At 41.6% G+C, this 25,605-nt stretch overlaps 1 protein-coding gene across 4 annotated transcripts in view; it reads left to right on the top strand.

Moving 5' to 3' along the window:
* Positions 1 to 25,605, top strand: part of NFATC2 (nuclear factor of activated T cells 2) — a 168,007-nt gene that overhangs the window by 100,936 nt on the left and 41,466 nt on the right. For all 4 annotated transcript variants that reach the window (XM_073580614.1, XM_073580615.1, XM_073580612.1 and 1 more), the window contains exons 7-9: positions 13,232 to 13,287; positions 14,018 to 14,144; positions 18,834 to 19,484. In XM_073580614.1, coding sequence (XP_073436715.1) covers positions 13,232 to 13,287; positions 14,018 to 14,144; positions 18,834 to 19,484 — 834 coding nt within the window. The remainder of the gene's footprint in view (positions 1 to 13,231; positions 13,288 to 14,017; positions 14,145 to 18,833; positions 19,485 to 25,605) is intronic.

The raw sequence follows: 25,605 nt of genomic DNA, 5'->3' as shown, positions 1-25,605 counted from the left end.
GTCACGGACCGCCCCCGACACGTTAACCCCTTGCACACCACGATCAAACATGATCGCGGTGTACCGGGGGTTAAAGGGAAGCATCGGCAGGGAGGGGGCTCCCTCCGTGCTTCCCTGAGCCCCCCACGGCAGCGCAATGTGCAGCGCTGCTGCGGGGGGCTCCTTTCCTCCAGGCCCCCGAATCCAAGATGGCGACGGGGCCTTCGGGGGCCTGAGGAAGCTGGCTTCCTCAGTGCCTGCAAAGCGCAGGCATGAGGAAGCCTTCTGCAGTGCCTGTGTCAGATCGCTGATCTGTCACAGTGATCTGTGATGTGACAGATCAGCGATCTGTCACAGGACAGTGATGTCCCACCTGGGACTATTTAATAAAGTAAAAAAAAAAATAAAAAAAGTGTTAAAATAATTAAAAAAAATCGCCAAATAAATTAGAAAAAAAAAAAAAATATTCCCCCAATAAATCCATTTTTTGTAAATAATAAAAAAAAAACAATAAAAGTACACATATTAGGTATCGCCGCGTCCGTAATGACCCGCCCTATAAAACTGTCCCATTAGTTAACCCCTTTAGCGAACCCCTTAAAAAATAAAAATAAAAAACGAAGCAGAAAATAATGATTTATTATCATACCGCCAAACAAAAAGTGTAATAACGCGCGATCAAAAAGACGCATATAAAGATCCATGGTACCGCTGAAAACGTCATCTTGTCCCGCAAAAAACGAGCTGCCACACAGCATCATCAGCGAAAAAATAAAGTTATAGCTCGCAGAATAAAGCGGTGCAAAAATAATTATTTTTTATATAAAATAGTTTTCATTGCATAAAACCGACAAAAACATAAAAAAACGACCTAAATGAGGTATCGCTGTAACCGTACTGACCCGAAGAATAAAACCGCTTTATCAATTTTACCGCACGCGGAACGGTGTAAACGCACCCCCCCAAAAGAAATTAATGAAACGCTGGTTTTTGTTCATTCTGCGTCCCAAAAATAGGAATAAAAAGCGATCAAAAAATGTCACGTGCCCGAAAATGGTACCAATAAAAACGTCAACTCGTCCCGCAAAAAATAAGACCTCACATGACTCGGTGGGTCAAAATACAGAAAAATTATAGCTCTCAATATGTGGTGATGCAAAAACTATTTTTACAATAAAAAGCGTCTTTTAGCGTGCGACAGCTGCCAAACATAAAAACCGCCATAAATAGTAAATCAAACCCCCCGATATCACCCCCTTAGTTAGGGAAAAATAATAAAATTTAAAAAAAAGTATTTATCTCCATTTTACCATTAGTGTTAGGGCTAGGGTTAGGGCTAGGGTTAGGGTTAGGGCTAGGGTTAGGGCTCAGATTAGGGTTAGGGGTGTGTTGGGGTTAGGGTTGGAGTTATAATTGGGGGGTTTCCACTGTTTGGGCACATCAGGGGCTCTCCAAATGCAACATGGCGTCTGATCTCAATTCCAGCCAATTCTGAGTTGAAAAAGTCAAATGGTGCTCCTTCCCTTCCAAGCTCTGCCATGCGCCCAAACAGTGTTTTACCCCCACATGTAGGGTATCAGCCTACTCAGGACAAATTGTAAAACAATTATGTTATAAACTTCTGTGAAGCCCATGGGGGTTCAAAGTTCTCACCACACATCTAGATAAGTTCCTTAGGGGGTCTAGTTTCCAAAATGGTGTCATATGTGGGGGGTTTCCACTGTTTTGGTACATCAGGGGTTTTCCAAACGCGACATGGTGTCCGATCTCAATTCCAGCCAAAAACGTCAAATGGCGCTGCTTCCCTTCCGAGCTCTGCCATGCGCCCAAACAGTGGTTTACCCCCACATGTGGGGTATCAGCGTACTCAGGACAAATTGCACAATAACTTTTAGGGTCCTGTTACCCTTGGGAAAATAAAAATTGGGGTGAAAAGATCATTTTTGTGGAAAAAATATGATTTTTTAATTGTACCGCTGTACGTTATAAACTTCTGTAAAGCCCTTGTGGGTTCAAAGTTCTCACCACATATCTAGATAAGTTCCTTGGGGGGTCTAGTTTCCAAAATGGGGTCACTTGTAGGGGGTTTCCACTGTTTAGGTACATCAGGGACTCTCCAAACGTGACATGGCGTCCAATCTGAATTCCAGCCAATTTTGCATTGAAAAAGTCAAACGGCGCTCCTTCCATTCTGAGCTCTGCCATGCACCGAAACAGTGGTTCCCCCCCACATATCAGGTATCTGCGTACTCAGGACAAATTGCACAATAACTTTTGCAGTCCAATTTCTCCTGTTACCCTTGGTAAAATAAAAAAAATTGAACCTGAAGTATTTTTTTTATGAAAAAAAGTTAGATGTTCATTTTTTTTTAAATATTCAAAAAAATTCCTGTGACGCACTTAAAGGGTTAATAAACTTCTTGAATGTGGTTTTGAGCACTTTAAGGGGTGCAGTTTTTAGAATGGTGTCACTTTTGGGTATTTTCTATCATATAGACCCCTCAAAGTGGCTTCAAATGTGATGTGGTCCTAAAAATAAAATGGTGTTGTAAAAATGGCTGGTCAACTTTTAACCCTTATAACTTCCTAACAAAAAAAAATTTTGGTTCCAAAATTGTGCTGATGTAAAGTAAACATGTGGGAAATGTTAGTTATCAAGTTTTTTGTGTGCTGTATCTCTGTGATTTAAGGGCATAAAAATTCAAAGTTGGAAAATTGCGAAATTTTCAAAATTTTCGCCAAATTTCTGTTTTTCTCACAAATAAACGCAAGTTATTTGAATGAAATTTTACCACTAACATGAAGTACAATATGTCACGAGAAAACAATGTCAGAATCACCGGGATCCATGGAAGCGTTCCAGAGTTATGACCTCATAAAGGTACAGTGGTCAGAATTGTAAAAATTGGCCCGGTCATGAATGTGCAAACCACCCTTGGGGGTGAAGGGGTTAAACAAAACAATTCAGATGCAGTTGAAGTTCAGACTTTCAGCTTTCATTTGAGGGTATCCACATTAAAATTGGATGAAGGGTTTAGGAGTTTCAGCTCCTTAACATGTGCCACCCTGTTTTTAAAGGGACAAAAGTAATTTGACAATTGACTCCAAAGCTATTTCATGGACAGGTGTAGGCAATCCCTTCGTTATGTCATTCTCAATTAAGCAGATAAAAGGCCTGGAGTTGATTTGAGGTGTGGTGCTTGCATTTGGAAGGTTTTGCTGTGAAGGAAACATGCGGTCAAAGGAGCTCTCCATGCAGGTGAAACAAGCCATCCTTAAGCTGCAAAAACAGAAAAAACCCATCTGAGAAATTGCTACAACATTAGGAGTGGCAAAATCTACAGTTTGGCACATCCTGAGAAAGAAAGAAAGCATGGGTGAACTCATCAATGCAAAAAGACCTGGGCGCCCACGGAAGGCAACAGTGCTGGATGATCGCAGAATAGTCTCCATGGTGAAGAGAAACGCCTTCACAACAGCCAACCAAGTGAACAACACTCTCCAGGAGGTAGGCGTATCAATATCCAAATCTACCATAAAGAGAAGACTGCATGAAAGTAAATACAGAGGGTTCACTGCACGGTGCAAGCCACTGATAAGCATCAAGAATCAAAAGGCTAGACTGGACTTTGCTAAAAACCATCTAAAAAAGCCAGCACAGTTCTGGAAGAACATTCTTTGGACAGATGAAACCAAGATCAACCTCTACCAGAAGGATGGAAAGAGAAAAGTATGGCGAAGGCGTGGTACAGCTCATGATCCAAAGCATACCACATCATCTGTAAAACACGGCGGAGGCAGTGTGATGGCTTGGGCATGCATGGCTGCCAGTGGCACTGGGTCACTAGTGTTTATTGATGATGTGACACAGGACATAAGCAGCTGAATGAATTCTGAGGTATTCAGAGCCATACTGTGTGCTCAGATCCAGCCAAATGCAGCCAACCTGATTGGTCGTCGTTTCATACTACAGATGGACAATGACCCAAAACATAAAGCCAAAGTAACCCAGGAGTTTATTAAAGCAAAGAAGTGGAATATTCTTGAATGGTCAAGTCAGTCACCTGATCTCAACAAAATTGAGCATGCATTTCACTTGTTAAAGACAAAACTTCAGACAGAAAGGCCCACAAACAATCAGCATCAACTGAAAACCACCGCAGTGAAGGCCTGGCAGAGCATCAAAAAGGAGGAAACACAGCATCTGGTGATGTCCATGAGTTCAAGACTTCAGGCAGTCATTGAGAACAAAGGGTTTTAAACCAAGTACTAGAAATGAACATTTTATTTACAATTATTTAATCTGTCCAATTACTTTTGGTCCCTTTAAAAACAGGGTGGCACATGTTAAGGAGCTGAAACTCCTAAACCCTTCATCCAATTTTAATGTGGATACCCTCAAATGAAAGCTGAAAGTCTGAACTTCAACTGCATCTGAATTGTTTTGTTTAAAATTCATTGTGGTAATGTCTAGAACCAAAATTAGAAAATTGTTGTCTCTGTCCAAATATATATATATATATATATATATATGGACCTAACTGTATCACAGGAGCCACCATCCGCAATAGGTGACCGTTTACCTCTTCCCACTCTGTGCAATGACCTCTGCACAGTTCATAGAACACGCCCACTGCACACTCCCATAGAAGGCAATGAAAACTTTGATACTATTGTTGCCTATGCCCCATTTGGCTGCTGTAAAGTACATCTCTAAATCCTGCTACTAGCTGCTTAGGTAAGATAGCCGCCCCCATAATGACACACTACATGTAGAAACAAGATGCAGATATAAATGTCTGATAACAATCATCCTGGTGCAATCAGTTTCGATCACCAACAAACATTTAGTGTGATCAGATTTGATAATAATAATTATAAGTATCCAGAGATAAGCAAAATGCAATGATAGATAGATAGATAGATTTCCAGCTTTGGGCCCAATTTCTTTTTCCTTACTTTTTTTTTTGCTAAAAATCATACAGTATTTGCCATTGGGTTTCATTAAAAATGTTGCACCATTTGCCTGCCACATCCTCTGTGTTACACTGTCTATTGCTGGCTGCAGAATGAATCAACTAACAATCCATTAGTTTATCTGCCAGGCAGTTTCTAACATCTATTTCTGAGCTCTTCTCAGCTGACTTAGGGGTACTTCACACTAAGCGAGATCGCTAGCGAGATCGCTGACGAGTCACCGATTTTGTGACGCAACAGAGATCTTGCTGTGTGTGGCATGCATCAGCGACCGTGTTGCAGCGGGAGACCAACGATCAGCGAGTTCCCAGCGCTGAAGCAGACGCTGGGAGCTGGTATCCAAGGTAAACAGCGGGTAACTAAGCGCCGCGTGCGCTTAGTTACCCGCTGTGTGCCCTGGATTCCAGCGTGCTCGCGCTGGAATCTGATATCCAAGGTAAACAGAGGGTGACTAAGAGCCGTGCGCTTAGTTACGTTGATTACCCTGGATACCAGCTCCCAGCACGCTGGAATCCAGGGTAAACAGCGGGTAACTAAGCGTGCATGGCCCTTAGTTACCCGCTGTTTACCTTGGATACCAGCGTCCTCGCTTGTCCTGATTGGTGGTGAGATCTGCCTGTTTGACAGCTCACCAGCGATCATGTAGAGACGTACCAGCGATCCTGACCAGGTCGTATCGTTGTAAGGATCGCTGGTGCGTCGTTTAGTGTAACGGGACCTTTATGAGCACAGACCACATCAAAGTTGAAGGTACCAGTGCACAAAGAGCCTGTAAAAGCCAAATGGTGCAACATTTTTAATGAAACCCAATTGCAAGAATGATTTTTTAACCCTTAGTGCACGCATTTAAATTAAAAAATTTGTTCATGAAGAAGATATGATGCCACCAGAGTTCCCCCTTTTCCCATGCACTCATACAAAACATGTGCGCACTCAGCCAAATGCGAATGCACGTGTTAGGAGAGATAGCAGAGTTTGGTAAACAGGTATGATCAGGCTGATAATTATTAGATTTTTATTTTATTTCTTATTTTGCTGCCATGTGATGCAGAAATAGTTTCATTCTATTATGCTGTGACATACGGTAAAACCTCTGAGCGAGCAATTGCTTTGATTCAGACGTGTGGTTTGATAACCCTACTATTTTTTTTGTTCTTAAATGTTTAAAAATAACAAAATGTTTTTGCACCTATCAAATCCCTTGTGGTTTTTCAGCCCCCAGGATTGTTGCTAGACCACATTATCGTTCTACTTGATGATTCATATGACAGACATCGGAGATAAAAGGACTAGATAACAGATTATTAAGAAAACAGGAAACGGGAAAGTGCAAAAAAAAATGAACACAGTTGTCACTTGCCAAACATTTATATGTAACTAGCTGAAGAGCCCAGCACTGCCTGGGCATAGTAACCAACTGTGGTTAGTTATAACAAATTATAATGATTATATTGCACACAAAAACATTTCACATCATATATTCAACACTACAGATTTGCAACACAAATTAACTAAACGATTACCCAAGTAGTGATAGTATTGTATTTTCAACTCATTCAAGAGCCTTTTGATAAACAACATGTGTATCTGTGTATCTAACCCTATCCTGTGTGATAATGTCTGCTGAGCTGTGTACCTAATCCTCTCCTGTGTGATACTTTCTGCTGAGCTGTGTATCTAATCCTATCGTGTAATACTGACTGCTGAGCCGTGTATCTAACCCCATCCTGTGTGATACTGACTGCTGAGCAGTGTATCTAATCCTATCCCGTGTGATACTGACTGCTGAGCAGTGTATCTAATCCTATCCTGTGTGATACCATCTGCTGAGCTGTGTATCTAACCCTATCCTGTGTGATACTGACTGCTGAGCCGTGTACCTAATCCTATCATGTGTGTTACTGACTGCTCAACCATGTATCTAATCCTATCCCGTGTGATACTGACTGCTGAGCCGTGTACCTAACCCTATCCTGTGTGATACTGACTGCTGAGCCGTGTATCTAATCCTATCCTGTGTGATACTGTCTGCTGAGCCGTGTATCTAATCCTCTCCTGTGTGATACCGACTGCTGAGCCGTGTATCTAATCCTATCCTGTGTGATACTGACTGCTGAGCCGTGTATCTAATCCTATCCTGTGTGATACTGACTGCTGAGCCGTGTATCTAATCCTATCCTGTGTGATACTGACTGCTCAGCCGTGTATCTAATCCTATCCTGAGTGATACTGTCTGCTGAGCCGTGTATCTAATCCTATTCTGTGTGATACTCTCTGCTGAGCTGTGTATCTAATCCTATCCTGTGTGATACTGACTGCTGAGCCGTGTATCTAATCCTATCCTGTGTGATACTGACTGCTGAGCAGTTTATCTAATCCTATCCTGTGTGATACCTTCTGCTGAGCTGTGTATCTAACCCTATCCTGTGTTACTGACTGCTCAGCCGTGTATCTAATCCTATCCCGTGTGATACTGACTGCTGAGCCGTGTATCTAATCCTATCCTGAGTGATACTGTCTGCTGAGCCGTGTATCTAATCCTATTCTGTGTGATACTCTCTGCTGAGCTGTGTATCTAATCCTATTCTGTGTGATACTGACTGCTGAGCCGTGTATCTAATAGACGATAACACCATAGAAATGATAAGAATAATAGGCCTCAGTCACCACAACTGTCTACAAAGAAAACTGTTGCTGATAGCAACCAATCACAGCTCATTTTTCATCTTTTAAGCAGCTCTGGGACAGCGTGGCGAGTTTTGAGTGGCGACTTTTGTGTTTCGCCTTTTATGTGGTGAGGTTGGTGTATGTGTGGTGAAATGTGTGCTGAGGGTGGTATATGTGTTGAAGCACGTGGTAGTGTGTGGCGCATTTTGTGTGTGTGTTCATATCCCCATGTGTGGTGAGTATCCCATGTCAGGGCCCCACCTTAGCAACTGTACGGTATACACTTAGGTCCATATATATTTGGACAGAGACAACATTTTTCTAATTTTGGTTCTAGACATTACCACAATGAATTTTAAACAAAACAATTCAGATGCAGTTGAAGTTCAGACTTTCAGCTTTCATTTGAGGGTATCCACATTAAAGTTGGATGAAGGGTTTAGGAGTTTTAGCTCCTTAACATGTGCCACCCTGTTTTTAAAGGGACCAAAAGTAATTGGACAGATTAAATAATTGTAAATAAAATGTTCATTTCTAGTACTTGGTTGAAAACCCTTTGTTGGCAATGACTGCCTGAAGTCTTGAACTCATGGACATCACCAGACGCTGTGTTTCCTCCTTTTTGATGCTCTGCCAGGCCTTCACTGCGGTGGTTTTCAGTTGCTGATTGTTTGTGGGCCTTTCTGTCTGAAGTTTAGTCTTTAACAAGTGAAATGCATGCTCAATTGGGTTGAGATCAGGTGACTGACTTGGCCATTCAAGAATATTCCACTTCTTTGCTTTAATAAACTCCTGGGTTGCTTTTAGTTTTATGTTTTGGGTCATTGTCCATCTGTAGTATGAAACGACGACCAATCAGTTTGGCTGCATTTGGCTGGATCTGAGCACACAGTATGGCTCTGAATACCTCAGAATTCATTCAACTGCTTCTGTCCTGTGTCACATCATCAATAAACACTAGTGACCCAGTGCCACTGGCAGCCATGCATGCCCAAGCCATCACACTGCCTCCGCCGTGTTTTACAGATGATGTGGTATGCTTTGGCTCATGAGTTGTACCATGCCTTCGCTATACTTTTCTCTTTCCATCATTCTGGTAGAGGTTGATCTTGGTTTCATCTGTCCAAGGAATGTTCTTCCAGAACTGTCCTGGCTTTTTGAGATGTTTTTTAGCAAAGTCCAGTCTAGCCTTTTGATTCTTGATGCTTATCAGTGGCTTGCACGGTGCAGTGAACCCTCTGTATTTACTTTCATGCAGTCCTCTCTTTAAAGTAGATTTGGATATTGATACGCCTACCTCCTGGAGAGTGTTGTTCCCTTGGTTGGCTGTTGTGAAGGGGTTTCTCTTCACCATGGAGATTATTCTGTGATCATCCACCACTGTTGTCTTCCGTGGGCGCCCAGGTCTTTTTGCATTGATGAGTTCACCAGTGCTTTCTTTTTTTCTCAGGATGAACCAAACTGTAGATTTTGCCACTCCTAATTTTGTAGCAATTTCTCGGATGGGTTTTTTCTGTTTTTGCAGCTTAAGGATGGCTTGTTTCACCTGCATGGAGAGCTCCTTTGACCGCATGTTTCCTTCACAGCAAAACCTTCCAAATGCAAGCACCACACCTCAAATCAATTCCAGGCCTTTTATCTGCTTAATTGAGAATGATATAATGTAGGGATTGCCCACACCGGTCCATGAAATGGCCTTGGAGTCAATTGTACAAATACTTTTGGTCCCTTTATAAACAGGGTGGCACATGTTAAGGAGCTGAAATTCCTAAACCCTTCATCCAATTTTAATGTGGATACCCTCAAATGAAAGCTGAAAGTCTCAACTTCAACTGCATCTGAATTGTTTTGTTTAAAATTCATTGTGGTAATGTCTAGAACCAAAATTAGAAAAATGTTGTCTCTGTCCAAATATATGTGGATCTAGCTGTATACTCTTTGGCGCCATCGCTCTCATTCTTTAAGTCCCCCTTGTTCACATCTGGCAGCTGTCAGTTTGCCTCCAACACTTTTCCTTTCACTTTTTCCCCATTAAGTAGATAGGGGCAAAATTGTTTGGTGAATTGGAATGCACGGGGTTAAAATTTCGCCTCACAACATAGCCTATGATGCTCTCGGGGTCCAGACCTGTGACTGTGCAAAATGTTGTGGCTGTAGCTACAATGGTGCAGAGGCCAATACATATACACTTTTTCTCCATTATGTGGATAGGGGCAAAATTGTTTGGTAAATTGGAACGCGCGGGGTAAAATTTGACCTCACAACATAGACTATGATGCTCTCGGGGTCCAGACGTGTGACTGTGCCAAATTTTGTGGCTGTAGCTGCGACGGTGCGGATGCCAATCCCGGACATACACACACACACACATATATACATACACACCCACATTGCGCTTTATATATTAGATGAAGGCAGGCTTAATTAACCCTTGAGGAGAAATTGCCCTGTATTTCTTTGGCGTGTGGGAGGAAACCGGAGAACCAGGAGGAAACCCAAGCGAACACGGGAGAACATACAAATTCCTTGCAGATGTTGTCCTTGGTGGGATTTGAACCCAGGACCCCAACGCTGCAATAGTGCTAACCGTTGAGTCAGCGAGCTGGCCAACCGAACTATTTCCCAGTCCTTTCTAACCTATAATGCTGTAAAAAACTGAAGTCTGAACTGAGAAAGTAAATTAATGTGTATGCACAATGTAAGTGCATATTAACACATGACCATTAACCAGCGAAAACAAAAAGCACAAATATCCTGAAATAAAAAGTAAAAAATAAGCTGCAAATAATGCATAAAGGTAATAATAATAATAAGGGTATTTAGTAAACATAATTTTGATCAAAATAATGCACAAGCCATCCCGCCACGTCACGGCAACCCTTGTGGGACAGTCCCTACTCTAGTATTTAAAACCTTTTCACTTGCCAAGTGATGTGAATGTGAACAAGGATCGAGGGACTGACCCACTAGTAAAAGCATAGGCCAGACTGGATAGCTTTCCCAGCTCAGAAAGAGGGCGGTCACACCCTTATATGCACTGAATGCACAATGAAATGAATAAAAAACTGGAGTCTAAACTGAGAAAGTAAATTAATGTGTATGCACGATGTAAGTGCATATTAACACATGACCATTAACCAGAGAAAACAAAAAGCACAAATATCCTGAAATAAAAAGTAAAAAACTATTTCCCAGTCCTTTCTAACCTATAATGCTGTGTAGGGTTTCGCTCTTTCTGGTAGGCATTACGTCTTAGGTAGCATTCACACAGGCAATGCAGTTTTGGCCCAAACACATGCAGTTTTTATTGCACATCACCAAGAACCCAACTCACAAACTTAAATCCCTAGCCTTGTCCAGGTGCTAATTAAACAGAACAGGCTCTGATTACTCATACATGGCTGAGCTACCCCAGCTCAGTCAAACAAAACAGCAGTTGTCCATAGCAATCACTGATACTTGCAGTTCTCTGCATACGACCTGTGCACACTTTTCTCAGAAAGGGATCTGGCTTGTCTCTCTCTTCAGCTCCAAGACACAACCAGTCTGGTCAGCTTCCCTCAGCTGACTGATCTTGAGCTCCAAGACACATCCAGTCTGGTCTGGTTCCCTGTGCTGACTGATCTTCAGCTCGAAGACACATCCTGTCTGGTCTGCTTCCCTGAGCTGACTGACCTTCAGCTCCAAGACACATCCAGTCTGGTCTGCTTCTCTGAGCTGACTGACTTAGGGTGTGTGCACACGCTGCGGATTCTGCTGCGGATTGATCCGCGCGGATTTTGCTAAATCCGCAGGTCAAAAGACCTGCGGTTTATCTGCGGATTGGCCTGCGGTTTTGCCCTGCGGTTTATCATCTCTACAATGGAGGAGATGGTAAACCGCAACGGAATCCGCAGAAAGAATTGACATGTCATTTCTTTCTGCGGATTGAAAACCGCAGCAAATCCGCGCGGAAAATTCCGCAGCGTCTGCACAGCGGTTTTCAATTCCCATAGGCTATAAAGGTACTGTACAGCGCAGCTAATTCTTCCGCGGATCCGCAGGACCAAGCACACACCCTTAGAATAGCTAGCCTCGTTGTATGCGGGGCCAGCCAGGTGATCCAATTAGAACTGTAGAGCTAGGATGTAACTCTAGACTACCTGGCTGCGCTACCACTGGTTCAATCATAACTGTATTGACTGCTCTAATATGATGTAAGAGAGCTACAACTGCACCCGGGGTGGCACAGTAACGTCCGACACCTACTGTCATGCACGTGACCCACTGATTAGAACATGATCCGTTCACAATACTTGCTAAGTGCAGTTGCATCCCTTCAGACCCAGCTGTGTCAAACACGACCTGCAGTGCGTGTTTCCAATCTGCTACATGTCACTTTCTCGTGTGTGTACGCAGACTCTTATGTGCAGATTTTTCCCATAGATGAATTAGATGCAGAAAATCCGTTATTAAGAAACACGTGTTTTTAATGCGATTCTGCAGCAGAAAGTCATCAGCAACATATGTAATCAGCATATCACTGAATCAATAATGTTTTGTCAAAGCCAAATACAAGGAAGAATTAAAAACAAAGCAGCTTTATTTAAAACCTAACACACCAACAAGATCCAAAAATCCAGCTTCAAAAACACGATAAAAACGTGTAAAAAAAAAAAACCGCCCTAAAAAAGCAATGAAATAATGCGAGTCACTTCATTTGTTTAATAGGTAGAGAAATGGTGGAGAAAATCTGCAATATAAAAAAACTCACCAAAAGCTCATTGTGGGAACGTGACCTTAGGAAATATTGACAGAACCCATTTTAAAACTGCTTTTGTGACAAAATCCCAATTCTGAAAAAGCTATTGTTTCCTAGCGTCCAGATTGCTGCACAGTGGTAAATGACATTTCCACTACTCGACTGTGTTCTCTTTATCCCATACAATGTGATTCAGTCACAAGTCAATGGAGAATAATGGATTAGGGAGTGAAACCCATGGTAGCGATACCCTATGTAAATCCCTATATTTACCAAAGAAGAGTTTTCACAAAAAGTCAAATTTACCATACCTTTATATATTGGGAGTATCCCTTTAATATCAAAACCTTCAATGTATCTGGTCAATGGGAAATGGTCACACCATCTATTATCTAGGCTTCTATTTGTTTTGAGCTGCAAGAATCCAGAAAGTACTGTATCATTTGTTTTCTTCTATCCCAATCCTTCACACTTGTCTTACTTATATTAAATGCATGACGCATTTTGTGGCTCTCATTTGCAGGATGTTTTAATATAATTGTTTAATATTTTACAGCCCTTTTTTTGCCGCCAACCCTAATATTTTGCCATTAGAGAATTTCAGTCTTCAACACCCCCGTCAGACATAAGTGATTATTTAGTGAAAACACTCAGAACAGTTTGTGTGATCCAATAAATTATTCATTTTCCAGGACCCACTCCACAATGGGGAAAATATTAAAAAATCCATTGTCACCAGAATCCTGCAAAGTCATATACTGTACGAGGGATATAGTTCTTGCTGCCAGCGTATCACATTTATGAAACGTTTACTGCGACAAATAAATATGTACGTTACAGATATTTTTAGATATTTTTTATTTTCAGATGGTCAACAGATTTGGGAGACAGAAGCCACAGTCGATAAAGACAAAAGTCAGCCTGTAAGTAAGAGAAAGCAGAATATTGGTGCTTGAGTATAATTTCATATATAACACAGATTAAGTGGTGCCTTCAACGTCTGGTTTAAAAAATAATAAAAAAAAATAAAAAATAATAATATATACATACAGTATACAGTATATATCCATACAGTATATATATATAGATATACACACAGACTTCATGTATACTTTATGTATCGATATAGATAGATAGATAGATAGATAGATAGATAGATAGATAGATAGATAGATAGTGCTAAAAGTTTGAAAACAAGCCGGGAAAAGTTGTGAAATAATGGAAATCACAAAATCGATAGACATGTTATGCAAATGATAAGAAATGGAAACAAAATTTTCAACATCTCACACATCTAGGACGTCATTGGGCGCCAATTACAAAGGCGCTGCCAGCAGTGGATCTTGATGATTTGCCCAAGTAGATTCAGCGCAGCAGAACATTCTTCAGACAACCTCACTGATAGCATCCCACACTGTAAGTGAGTGGATTTCTGTGGAAGGCGCTCATACTCCATACTTAATAATTCGAAATGTTTTAAAACTTTTGTTTCCATTTTTTGCCATTTGCATATGAGTAACATGTCTAATCTGTCCATCCTGTGATTTCTATAACTCCACTGCTTTCCGCATCTATAAGAATATTTTTGTTAACTATGTTTGAGAGCGTGCACATGGGTTTTCAGCAAGTGACTGCCTTTCTGGTCATATTTAGAGCATGCTTTTCGTGGAGGTGCCAGAATATCGCAATAGACATATCAACTCTCCAGTGAAAGTGAATTTCAATGTCATAAATGGGAAAAGAAAAAGAAGCCAGGCGCAGCACTTTACCTACCTGCCAGGTACGTGACCATCCACATATATTTACTTAAAAGCGTAACCGTTGTTTTGATTTTCATTTCATAAATCAATAGTACTCATGAAAATAAGCAACTTCGTAATGTATCTTATCAGAGAAATCTTCTTCTTACTCTGCCAAAATGGATCAGTCATTATTTATGAAATGAAAATTAAAGTGATGGCTACTCTTTCAGTCTTCTTCCACATGTGTGTACATGTCATACATATTTCATTAGTTTTTTAAGAAGAATCAAAATACTTTGGTTATGTAAACCTATAGAGCAATTCACATAGTTGATTTTTCAGATCCGTTTTAAAAAATGCAGCAAGTGATATTTGGAACCGTTTCACTAATGCAAAAAACACAATAAATTCTATTAGGAGGGTGTAAGATACTAATGCACCAGAACTAATGATGAGCCAATGTGCTCTGATAAGGTGTTATCTGAGCATGCGCGAGTGCTAACCGAGTGTCTTCGGCGTGCTCGAATACTATGTTCGAGTCCCCGCGGTTGCATGTCTCTCAGCTGTTTGACAGCTGCAATACATGCAGGGATATCTTGTTTTTTAGGCAATGCTCGAAAATCACCTTATCCGAGCAGGTTCGCTCATCACTAATCAAAACTTGATGGCTTTTTGATAAGTATTTGCATTTATTGCTAAGATCTCTTTTTGCCCAATAGAGAAAAAAACAATGAATGAAAACATAGATGGTAATACTGATCAAATACTTATCAAATACTGATGCATCCTGTTTCATTATATGTCTCTATTGCTGACCTATATTACAGAAGTATAAGGATACACTCAAGTAAAAGAGGTCTAAAGTTGTAAATACCGTATTTTTCGGATTATAAGACACATTTTTTCCCCCCAAACCTGGGGGGAAAATGGGGTGCGTCTTATAATGCGGATATACCTTACCGGCCGCAGTGGAGCAGGGTCCCGGGGTCGCTACTGGAGGAGGCAAGAGTGGAGCATTGGTGCAGGCCGCAGGCTGGGATGAGGGGGTGTTCCGATGTGCGCCGCTGCGGGTGTTCAGTGGTGCATGGGCTCTGCTGACATTTTGTGAAAGCCTAAAGCCCCCTCAATTACATGGTTTACTGTGCGGTGGACTCCGGGAAAATGGCTGCTTAGGGAGGCGCATGTGCAGATGGAGATCTTGATGCTGAGATCTCATCTCCTGAGATCTTGGTGCCGAGATCTCCATCTGCGCATGCGCCGCTCCTGGCAGCCATTTTCCTGGAGTCCACCGCACCACCGAACACACGCAGCAGTGCACATCGGAACACCCCCTCATCCCAGCCTGCGGTCTACAGCAATGATCAACTCTTGCCTCCTCCAGCAGCAACCCTGGGACCCCACTTCACCACAGCCACGACCCCTGGTAAGCAATAAGACGCATGGATTATAAGAAGCACCACCATTTTATTAAAAAAAATGTTTTTTTTCCTATTTTTCTCCTCATAATTTGGGGTGCGTCTTATAATCCGCAAAATACGGTACTTATCAATTGTAAAGAGAAATGTCATATTCTCCTTACATGGGACATTTGAGGAGTATCATTCATATGTCGCCAACATACTTCAACCTGTTGTACAATTTAAGGAAATGGCAAACATACAAAACTAAAGGATTGTGATGTATTGCTTTCTAGAAATACTTTCCAGTTACTTTGACCTTTAATACTAATGTAGTGTCTTGTTTTAAAGCAGTTTTACACTTTTAAAAAATTCGCCTCCAAATGACAGAACGTGTGTACAGTAGCAAAATCAGATTGTACTCGCCCTCCCCGGTCCATTGCCAGCTCTCCGCTGCCGTTTTTGTCCCAGTATTTTTGCTACAATGGTGACATCATGTTGACAGCACACATTACCGTTGCAGCCAATCACTGAGCTCAGTGGCACGAGTTGTCTACATTGGCCGATTTGCTGAGCTCAGTGATCGGTTGGGTTGGGGTTATGAGTTGTTGCCATGATGTCAGCCAAAACACTGAGGCATAAACAGAGGCGGAAAGCTGGGGCTGGATTCGGGGAATGTTAATGTGTTCTGATTTTATCATTTTACGCAAGTTTCATCAAATGGGGACAACTTTTTTAAACGTGGAAAGCTCTTTAATTTTATATAATACTAGCTGAAGAGCCCGGCGCTGCCCGGGCATAGTAACTAACTGTGGTTAGTTATAACAAATTATAATTATCCTCCATCCCATAGTCCCGTGCCCACATACCCATCATACATATCCTCCATCCCATAGTCTCGTGCCCATATACCCATCATACATATCCACCATCCCATAGGCCCGTGCCCATAAACCCATCATACATACCCTCCATCCCATCCCATAGTCGAGTGCCCATATACCCATCACACATCCTCCATCCCATAGTCCCATGCCCATATACCCATCACACATAGTCTCCATCCCATAGTCCCATGCCCATATACCCATCACACATCCTTCATCTCATAGTCCCATGCCCATATACCCATCATACATATCCGCCATCCCATAGTCCCGTGCCCATATACCCGTCATACATATCCTCCATCCCATAGTCCAGTGCCCATATACCCATCACACATCCTCCATCCCATAGTCCCGTGCCCATATACCCGTCATACATATCCTCCATTCCATAGTCCAGTGCCCATATACCCATCACACATCCTCCATCCCATAGTCAACCATTATGACATCATAATGAGTGGAAGGGCTTGCAACATATGATAACATCAGTGTCACCATGGCAACCATTATGACATCATAATGAGGGGCGGGGCTTGATACACACACACTTTTTCCCCATTATGTAGATAGGGGCAAAATTGTTTGGTGAATTGGAACGTGCGGGGTTAAAATTTCGCCTCACAACATAGCTTAGGACACTCTCGGGGTCCAGACGTGTGACTGTGCCAAATTTTGTGGCTGTAGCTGCGACGGTGCGGATGCCTATCCCGGACATGCACACACACATACATACTTACATACATACATACATACATACATACACACCCACATTGAGCTTTATATATTAGATTGTATAATACAATCCTTCTGCATTGATATATAGTACCGAGAACGAAAAGTCATGGAATTATAGAATTCACAGGATGATAGACATGTTACTGATCTACAAATGATACAAAATTTTCAAAACATCTCAATTTATTCAGTATAGAGTATGAGCGCCATGTGCAGAAATCATCACACTTACACAACTTGGCTGCTATCACTCAGGTTATTTAAGGTTGCCTGATGAATGTTATGCCACACTGTATGCACATGTGCAAATCATCAAGATAGGCTGCTGGCAGCTCCTTTTAACTTTGCCAATCAATGACATCCCAGATGTGATCTATGGGAGACAAGTCCGGAGACACCACAGGCCATGGTAGCATGATTAGGCCATGCAGGCTGCTTACAGTTGCACGAGCAACATGTAGTCTAGCTTTGTCATGTTTAAAAATGGCTCCTGGTACAATTTCACTTTTCCTCATAAAAGCCTTTACATGATGTCCCAGATGTACTAGATGGGAAATAATTCCAGAGACACCGCAGGGAAGGTAGTATGGTTAGGCCTCGCAGGGTGCTCACATTAAGAAGAGCAACATGTGGCCTCCATTGTTGCATTGAAAAATGCCCCCTGGGACACTTTGGAGAAATGACCATACCACTGGTTGCACGACCAAGTCTGTGTAACACCAAACTGTTAGTGCACCTAGAATGAAGACAAGATGAGTCCGGCTACTGTACACTATGCCACACCACACCATAATCCCGGTAGTAAGTCTGGTGTGATGTTCCCTCGTAAAGGCCTCTTCATGGCGTTATTCTTATAATCTCCAGACCAATCTGCAGGTATTATTACATTCAAGACAATAGTGGGACTTATAGCTGAAGAGGATACACCTCCATACCAGCCTCCACTTCCATCTTGCTCAGCACCGCTATGCTCTTTAAGAGCGATGGCATGAGGTCAGTGGAGCATCTGTAGCTCAACGTCTGGCTCATAGCCCAATGTTGTACAGATGCCTTCTGGTCTGTGTAGACACTGTGTGATGTCGTAGGTTCAGTATATGATGTCTAATTTCACTTGCAGTAGAGAATAGATCAGTATACCCCATTCGTCGAATCTGAGAAGACCACGAGGAAACGCCATGAAGAGGCCTTTATAAGGGAATGTCACACCGGTCCTATTCCCAGTATTTTAGTGTGGGGTGGCCTAATGTATGGTTGCCGGACCCCTCTAGTCTTCATTCCAGATACACTAACAGCTCGGCATTACATTGAGGTGGTGGTGGAACCAGTGGTGTGGTCAAGCACATCTAGGACATCATTGGCTGGCAATTACAAAGGGAGCTGCTATCAGCAAATTTTGATGATTTGCCCAAGTACATTTAGAACCACAGAACATTCCTGAGACAACCATTAACCTTACTGATAGCATGCTATGCTATCTGCACCTGGTGCTTATACTTGATGCTGAAGAGATCCAGATTTTGGAAGATTTTGCTTCCATTTCTTTATCATGTGCTTAACATTAACATGTCTATCGATCTTGTGAGTTCCATAACTCTATGATTTTATCTTCTTGGTGTTGAAATTTCAGTGTTGAAGAGTGCATTATATTTTAGGTTTGTCACTGTTTGGAGCATTATTTTTATTTTTTTTTTTTTGCCTGTTTCAGTGCCATCTATTAAGACAGAGCCTCTTGATGAATATCACTCCATAGTTGGGAGCAGTGCACTCACTGGGCTAGGAACAACGCCACAAGCCTTCTACCCCCAGCATCCACTGGGAAGTGATTCCCCTTCCTGCTTAGTGGCCAACTTGGTGTCCTGTCAACAAGTAAGAGCTGGCCTTCCATCACCAGATTCAAGATACCCACAGCAAAGCCCATCAGCAGCTCTGTACCAAAGAAGCAAAAGTCTTAGTCCCAGTCAACTAAGCTATCATCAGCCCGCTCTGGTGACTTCTCAGATCACCATTCCAGATCCTCATAGATCAGTCCTTGTCCATACCAGCTCTCCAGTCCAATCTTCAGCCAACCCTCAGCCATCTCCAGTTATCCATTATTCTCCCACCAACCATCAGATAAGATGTGGAAGCCACCAAGAGTTCCAGCACATCATGTGTTCCGACTTCACGCCTAGTCTTATTCGACCAACCCAAGCACAACGAATAAGTCCCACCAACTATCCGACTGTAATCCAGCAACAGTCCAACAGCCAGCGGTCTCCTAAGAATGGTCCTCCAGCCACAGAACAGAAGGAAATTTTACCTTCAGGAGTCACTGTTAAGCGAGAGCAGAACCTGGATCAGGCCTACTTGGATGATGGTAAGGACCGTGCCTTTGTAACATGATAAAATATGCCCAGTCTGCACATTTCTAAGCTGTAAAATTAATAGTGTACTACATAATAAACCTTAGATTGTCATATTAGGATGTACAACATCTACACAAATTGTTACTTCCACGTTGAGTCTTTGCAGCAGTCTGAAAGTTACATGTTTCAGAATGACTGCGAAACGTGTGGGAGGCTTAGTGTGGTGATACTAAAACTGAATGCTGCCCTGAACAATTTTTTTATTTTTTTTTTCTTTGTGGTAGGAAAGTGAAAACATTTTTGTAATAAAAGAAAAATTCCACCTTAATATAGCAGATGAGGTGTCACAGTAAAAGCAAGATGTATGAGAACGCAAAAGTAAGAATGTAGCAATGTATGGAGGTTAGAGAGTCACAGAGTACTTTGTGTCTAGTAATCAATCACCAATGTCGGACAGACAGTTTGGGATTCTCTCGCTTTTCCACCTACTTGACCAAAGTGTATAGTAAGGCTATGTGCAAAGGTCTTTTTCAGGCGGTTTACGCCTCGTATTCCCCTGAACAAGCAGCACAAAACCTCATTAAAAAATAAATATAATGCACATCAATGTCAAAACGACATTGCTGTGCACATGTTCACTGTTTATCTACTTCTTTCAGGGTTCGGAAACTTTGAAGAAGTTAAAATAAGCAACATGTTCATTCTTCAGGCGGCTTTGGAAGACATTTGACTAAATCTCTTCTACATGCTGCGTAAAAATAGCCATGCAAAATGTATGTGCAAAATTGTATCCTGTGGATTTTCATAACCTTTGCAATGCGAAAACGTTGTGTGCATGTTACTAACACATATTTTGCAATATACGTTTTTCTTTTCCAAATTACATCCAATGTAGATCCATTGGTTTTTTATACTGAGGTTATATGCAGATTAATTTTTATACAGGCGGGCGAATCCATTGGGTTTTTCAGAAGGAAGGTGCTACAGGAAACTCATCCCTGAAGCACCATTTTTAGTGGGGGGTTGTCATTTTTGTCTTTTTTTATAGTTTTGGCTGTCGACATTTTTTAAAGCATTTTTGGGGCGTCTTTTTAATGGCGTTTCCCAGCTTTTGTTTTGCTTCCATTTGACAGTAAAATAACAACTATTGTGTTTCAAACAAAAATGCTTTAAAACACATCTTTTTAGCCTTCCCTTGACTTGTATTGTAAAGTATAGAGCATCTATAGTAGAAACCGCTTGAAGAATGGTCTGGTGACTTTGGAAACCTGAAGCAGTTAAAAAATGCTCAAAATACTGAAAATATGACCAGGAAGTTGTTTTTCAATAACATCATGTTCATTCTTTTGAATCTTTTCTGGGTGCTTTAGAAACTAGAACCCCAGAGAGCTTGTAAGCACTGCACATGGTCTACGGCGGTGGCTGGTCCACTTTTCAGTGGTCAGTAAATAATAAAACTGAATACATAACTAGCTGGAAAAAGCAAGTTGATTGCAAAGTTTCCTAATTTATAACATGGGAAGAACCCTTTTAGCTATTGTTCTTTGTAATGAAGGCTTTTAGGTAAAACTGATTAAAAAAAATATACAGTTTTGTTGAACTAAAGTGAATAAAATACAGATGGTTTGTTGGCCAAGGACACACGGACACAATAGAGTCTTATTGCGGGTACCATGTGTACTTTAGATGTAGACATCACTGTGTCCACATGTGTAAAATCCCATCAGCAGCTCAGTCCTGCCAGAACCTGAATTTCTCTTATGCTAATTAACTATATAATGCATTAATAGCTCCGATTATGGGAAGAAAAGGTAAATCTCTCCCTGGGAGGTAGGAAAAAGATGAGATTTGTCTGCATTTAGTCTCCATACGTTCACTTTCTGGATGATCTTCCTGTACCTGAGTAATGCCGACGTCTGCCCTGACATCATCTCTGTCTGTGCTACTTTTATTCTTTTGCCCATAACATTTTAAATAGGTCTGGTAAAATTGTGTGAAAATCTAGATAAAGTATTTTCCACTGCTTTACCGTTCAGTCTTTTTAGTGTCCATGACGCGCTGGCCAATGTTTGGGCTGCCAATATGGAGACAGTTAAGCGAGTAAATAAAATACGTGATCGCCTCTAAGTTGGTTGATGGCCCCAAGTCCTGTCTGCTCTGTAACATTCCTCCGGATTATAAGAGTCCTTTTCATCTGAGGATTATAAATAACGCGGAGCTGCGTGTAGTATAATAACTGGGTTTGTATTCCGTGGCCCGCAGTCATCTGGCCGCTCATACGCTGTGCGCAGCAGCTTGCCCAAAAACACTTCTTTCTGGATCAGTGAACGTTGACTCTCAGCCTTGTACCAGATCATGACTGTGGACTCACTAAGGCACTGGGGAGTTTTTTCACTTTGAAATTCCCACTAGGAATCGGCGACCGGTGAGAATTAGGGAAGGTGACTGCAGCTCCTGCCTCTGTGCTACATAATAATCTACTCTTTCCACTTATTTAATGTTCAGGTTGTTTATAAAGGGGTAACACGGATGTGTTGACACAAAACTAAGTTTGGTAATGAAAATTGACCGAGATAGTATAATATTACAAAACAATCTAGATAAGATGTCTGCATGGGCAAACACATGGCAGATTGTGCGATGGCCGTGCGCTAGTAGGATTTTGGCATGCGCTGCGCACTTTTGAAGGTGCGCCGTGCGCACCGAAATGCAACATGCTGCGTTCGGCGCGCACGGGCGCACCTTCAAAAGTGCGTAGCGCAAGCCAAAATCCTACTAGCGCACGGCCAGCGCACGATCTGCGCACCCTATGCTAAAGATAGGGTGCGCAGATCGCAAGCGTCCATGTGCGATAGTAGGCGGCGATGACCGGATGGGGCGGGCAGGGAGCCGGCAGGGGGCGGGGATAAGCAGCGCAGTGCGCTGCGTCGAATAAACGCTAGTGTGAAACTAGCCTTAGGCAGTCCCTGCCTGCATGTGTTGCTGCTGTCGGACAGCCATGAGACATGGAGCCGTGGGGTCTCAAACATATTATTCGAGCACGCCGAGACACTCAGATAGCACCTGAGCATGCTCAGATAACACCTTATCCGAGCACATTTGCGCATCACTACTTACTTACTACCCCTTTATAAATGTATGCAAAAAAGGCTCTTGTTAATTATGCATATATATGCAAAAAAAGGGTCCAAAATGAGAAAAAAAATAGAATTAGCGGTTCTATTAAATGTTCAAAAAAGGAGAAAACTGAGTTCATGCTAATGAATACAAATATGTATTTTATTGAAAAAATTAAATCACAAATATAAACACATAAGTAGTGGGCAAAATAGGGGTAAAACAGTTACAGTTAAACCAGAGTTGAAAGAGCGGGAAATGCTGTGTAAGTCGTGGTAACCAAGGGTAAATACATACACAAGTTCTGAATAAAGAGAAATTCTCAGACAGTAACCATCCTACAAACAATCCGAATGAAGAATACGTAAAGGAAAGTGCGTACATGCCTGCAGTATTCAGTGTGAATACTGCGCCAACCTCTTCTTCTTTAAACTGTTGTATAAAACCGGATGTCACACGGATGTATAGAACAGATGCAAAAAATAGCACACGGATGACAATATGGTTGGACAATTTTTCATATGCTTGTCTGACCACGGTCTTACAGGAACATATATACCCTTATGTAAATAAAATGTAATTCTTCTGGTTAATCAGTTTTTTTTTACAATTTTTAATACCTCTATTTGCTGTGTTAATGGGAATGATTTCACTAATACTTGGCAGGAAGTACTCTGGATTTCTTCTGCAGGAACAAACTCTATCGTGTGTGTTCTGATTTGGCTTGGATGTAATCAATGAATGTTCCCACTCACTGACACAAACACAGATATTCATGTAATTTATGTATAAAACTGGCTGATTTTGAGGTGACGCATCGTTGCGCAAAAAATGTTGTCTTCTTTATACCAGCCCCACCTCTTTTATAAAACGAGGGAGGACTTAGTTGAAGGGTCAGAACCAGGTACTATAATTTATACCAGAGAGTAGTTTAAACTATCGCAGAAATGTATTCCAGCTCATAGCTCATGTTATTCCACATTCTGGCTCTCGACAACCCCGAAAAATGTGACAAATTAATGTTTTGGGGTCTGTGTGCCTTATCAAATTTGGTGCATTTTATGTGCGTCTTGAATAACTAAATGATGACCTAAATAACTAAATGATGAAAGTTGCAGAACTTTTCATTGTAAAATAATTAAACTTTATTTGTGCGAAACAGGAAACCACTTTGATTACTTTTTTCCAAAATTTTTGCAGCAATTAATAATTTTGGAACGTTATTAGGTTACGGTGGGTCTTGACGTTTCCAGACAAGCAGACAGGATTGCAGGATCAGCTGAACAGTATCAGGCCTTGGGAGCCTTTGGGTTACTTATAAAAGATGCCACTAAGGTCAGATCTGATCCGCCACAGACTTGGAAGTGTTTTATGTCAACATATTCTAAAGACTAAATCAAAAACACTGCATTGCTGGCACAGGCGGGAAGCTTCATTCCAGCATCTTTAGCTGGGTTTTGGTTTAACTGCACTGCATAAAGGCTGGCTTCAAATTTGGCATTTCCTGTGTTGAAAACCCACCAAAGCGGAATTTAGTAGTGATCGCCTTCTACCAAACCATCTTTAACCATTTCACAATTGTAGTCTTGGCTAAGACCTTCCACACATCTTATTTTTGTGCTAACCCCCTTCTGCATGAGAATTTCAGTGCTATTTGAGTGAGCGACACTACATCTACATAGTCACACACCTTATTTAAAATGTTGTCTGCTTTAGTTACATTTCATGGCACCGACAGTTTGATATTTGGGTTGGGATTTGGAAGGTGAAACTAGAATGATTTTTCTGCTTAATCAAGTGATCAAGCAGATGATGAGATTGTGCAAGAAGCAGATAGAGCGCTCCTGACTCCATATTGCACAAAGATTTTCAGTCTTGTTGGAACATCTGTTCATGTAATCTGAACCATTCTGCTCGTGGAGTCACTGTGTACATACATTACATTACTTATCCTGTACTGATCCTGAGTTACATCCTGCATTATACTCCAGAGCTGCACTCACTATTCTGCTGGTGGAGTCACTGTGTGCATACATTACATTACTTATCCTGTACTGATCCTGAGTTACATCCTGCATTATACTCCAGAGCTGCACTCACTATTCTGCTGGTGGAGTCACTGTGTACATACATTACATTACTTATCCTGTACTGATCCTGAGTTACATCCTGTATTATACTCCAGAGCTGTACTCACTATTCTGCTGGTGCAGTCACTGTGTACATACATTACATTACTTATCCTGTACTGATCCTGAGTTACATCCTGTATTATACCCCAGAGCTGAACTCACTATTCTGCTGGTGCAGTCACTGTGTACATACATTACATTACTTATCCTGTACTGATCCTGAGTTACACCCTGTATTATACCCCAGAGCTGCACTCACTATCCTGCTGGTGGAGTCAGTGTGTACATACATTACATTACTTATCCTGTACTGATCCTGAGATACACCCTGTATTATACCCCAGAGCTGCACTCACTATCCTGCTGGAGCAGTCACTGTGTACATACATTACATTACTTATCCTGTACTGATCCTGAGTTACATCCTGTATTATACCCCAGAGCTGTACTCACTATTCTGCTGGTGGAGTCACTGTGTACATACATTACATTAGTTATCCTGTACTGATCCTGAGTTACATCCTGTATTATACTCCAGAGCTGTACTCACTATTCTGCTGGTGCAGTCACTGTGTACATACATTACATTACTTATCCTGTACTGATCCTGAGTTACATCCTGTATTATACTCCAGAGCTGCACTCACTATTCTGCTGGTGGAGTCACTGTGTACATACATTACATTACTTATCCTATACTGATCCTGAGTTACATCCTGTATTATACTCCAGAGCTGCACTCACTATTCTGCTGGTGGAGTCACTGTGTCCATACATTACATTACTTATCCTGTACTGATCCTGAGTTACATCCTGTATTATACTCCAGAGCTGCACTCACTATTCTGCTGGTACAGTCACCGTGTACATACGTTACATTACT

This window comes from Dendrobates tinctorius, unplaced genomic scaffold, assembly GCF_039654945.1.
Source record: "Dendrobates tinctorius isolate UK_male_01 unplaced genomic scaffold, ASM3965494v1 ptg000065l, whole genome shotgun sequence".
Lineage (NCBI taxonomy): Eukaryota > Metazoa > Chordata > Amphibia > Anura > Dendrobatidae > Dendrobates > Dendrobates tinctorius.
The sequence above is the reverse complement of the archived record's forward strand: the minus strand, read 5'-3'. Positions and strand labels throughout refer to the sequence as shown.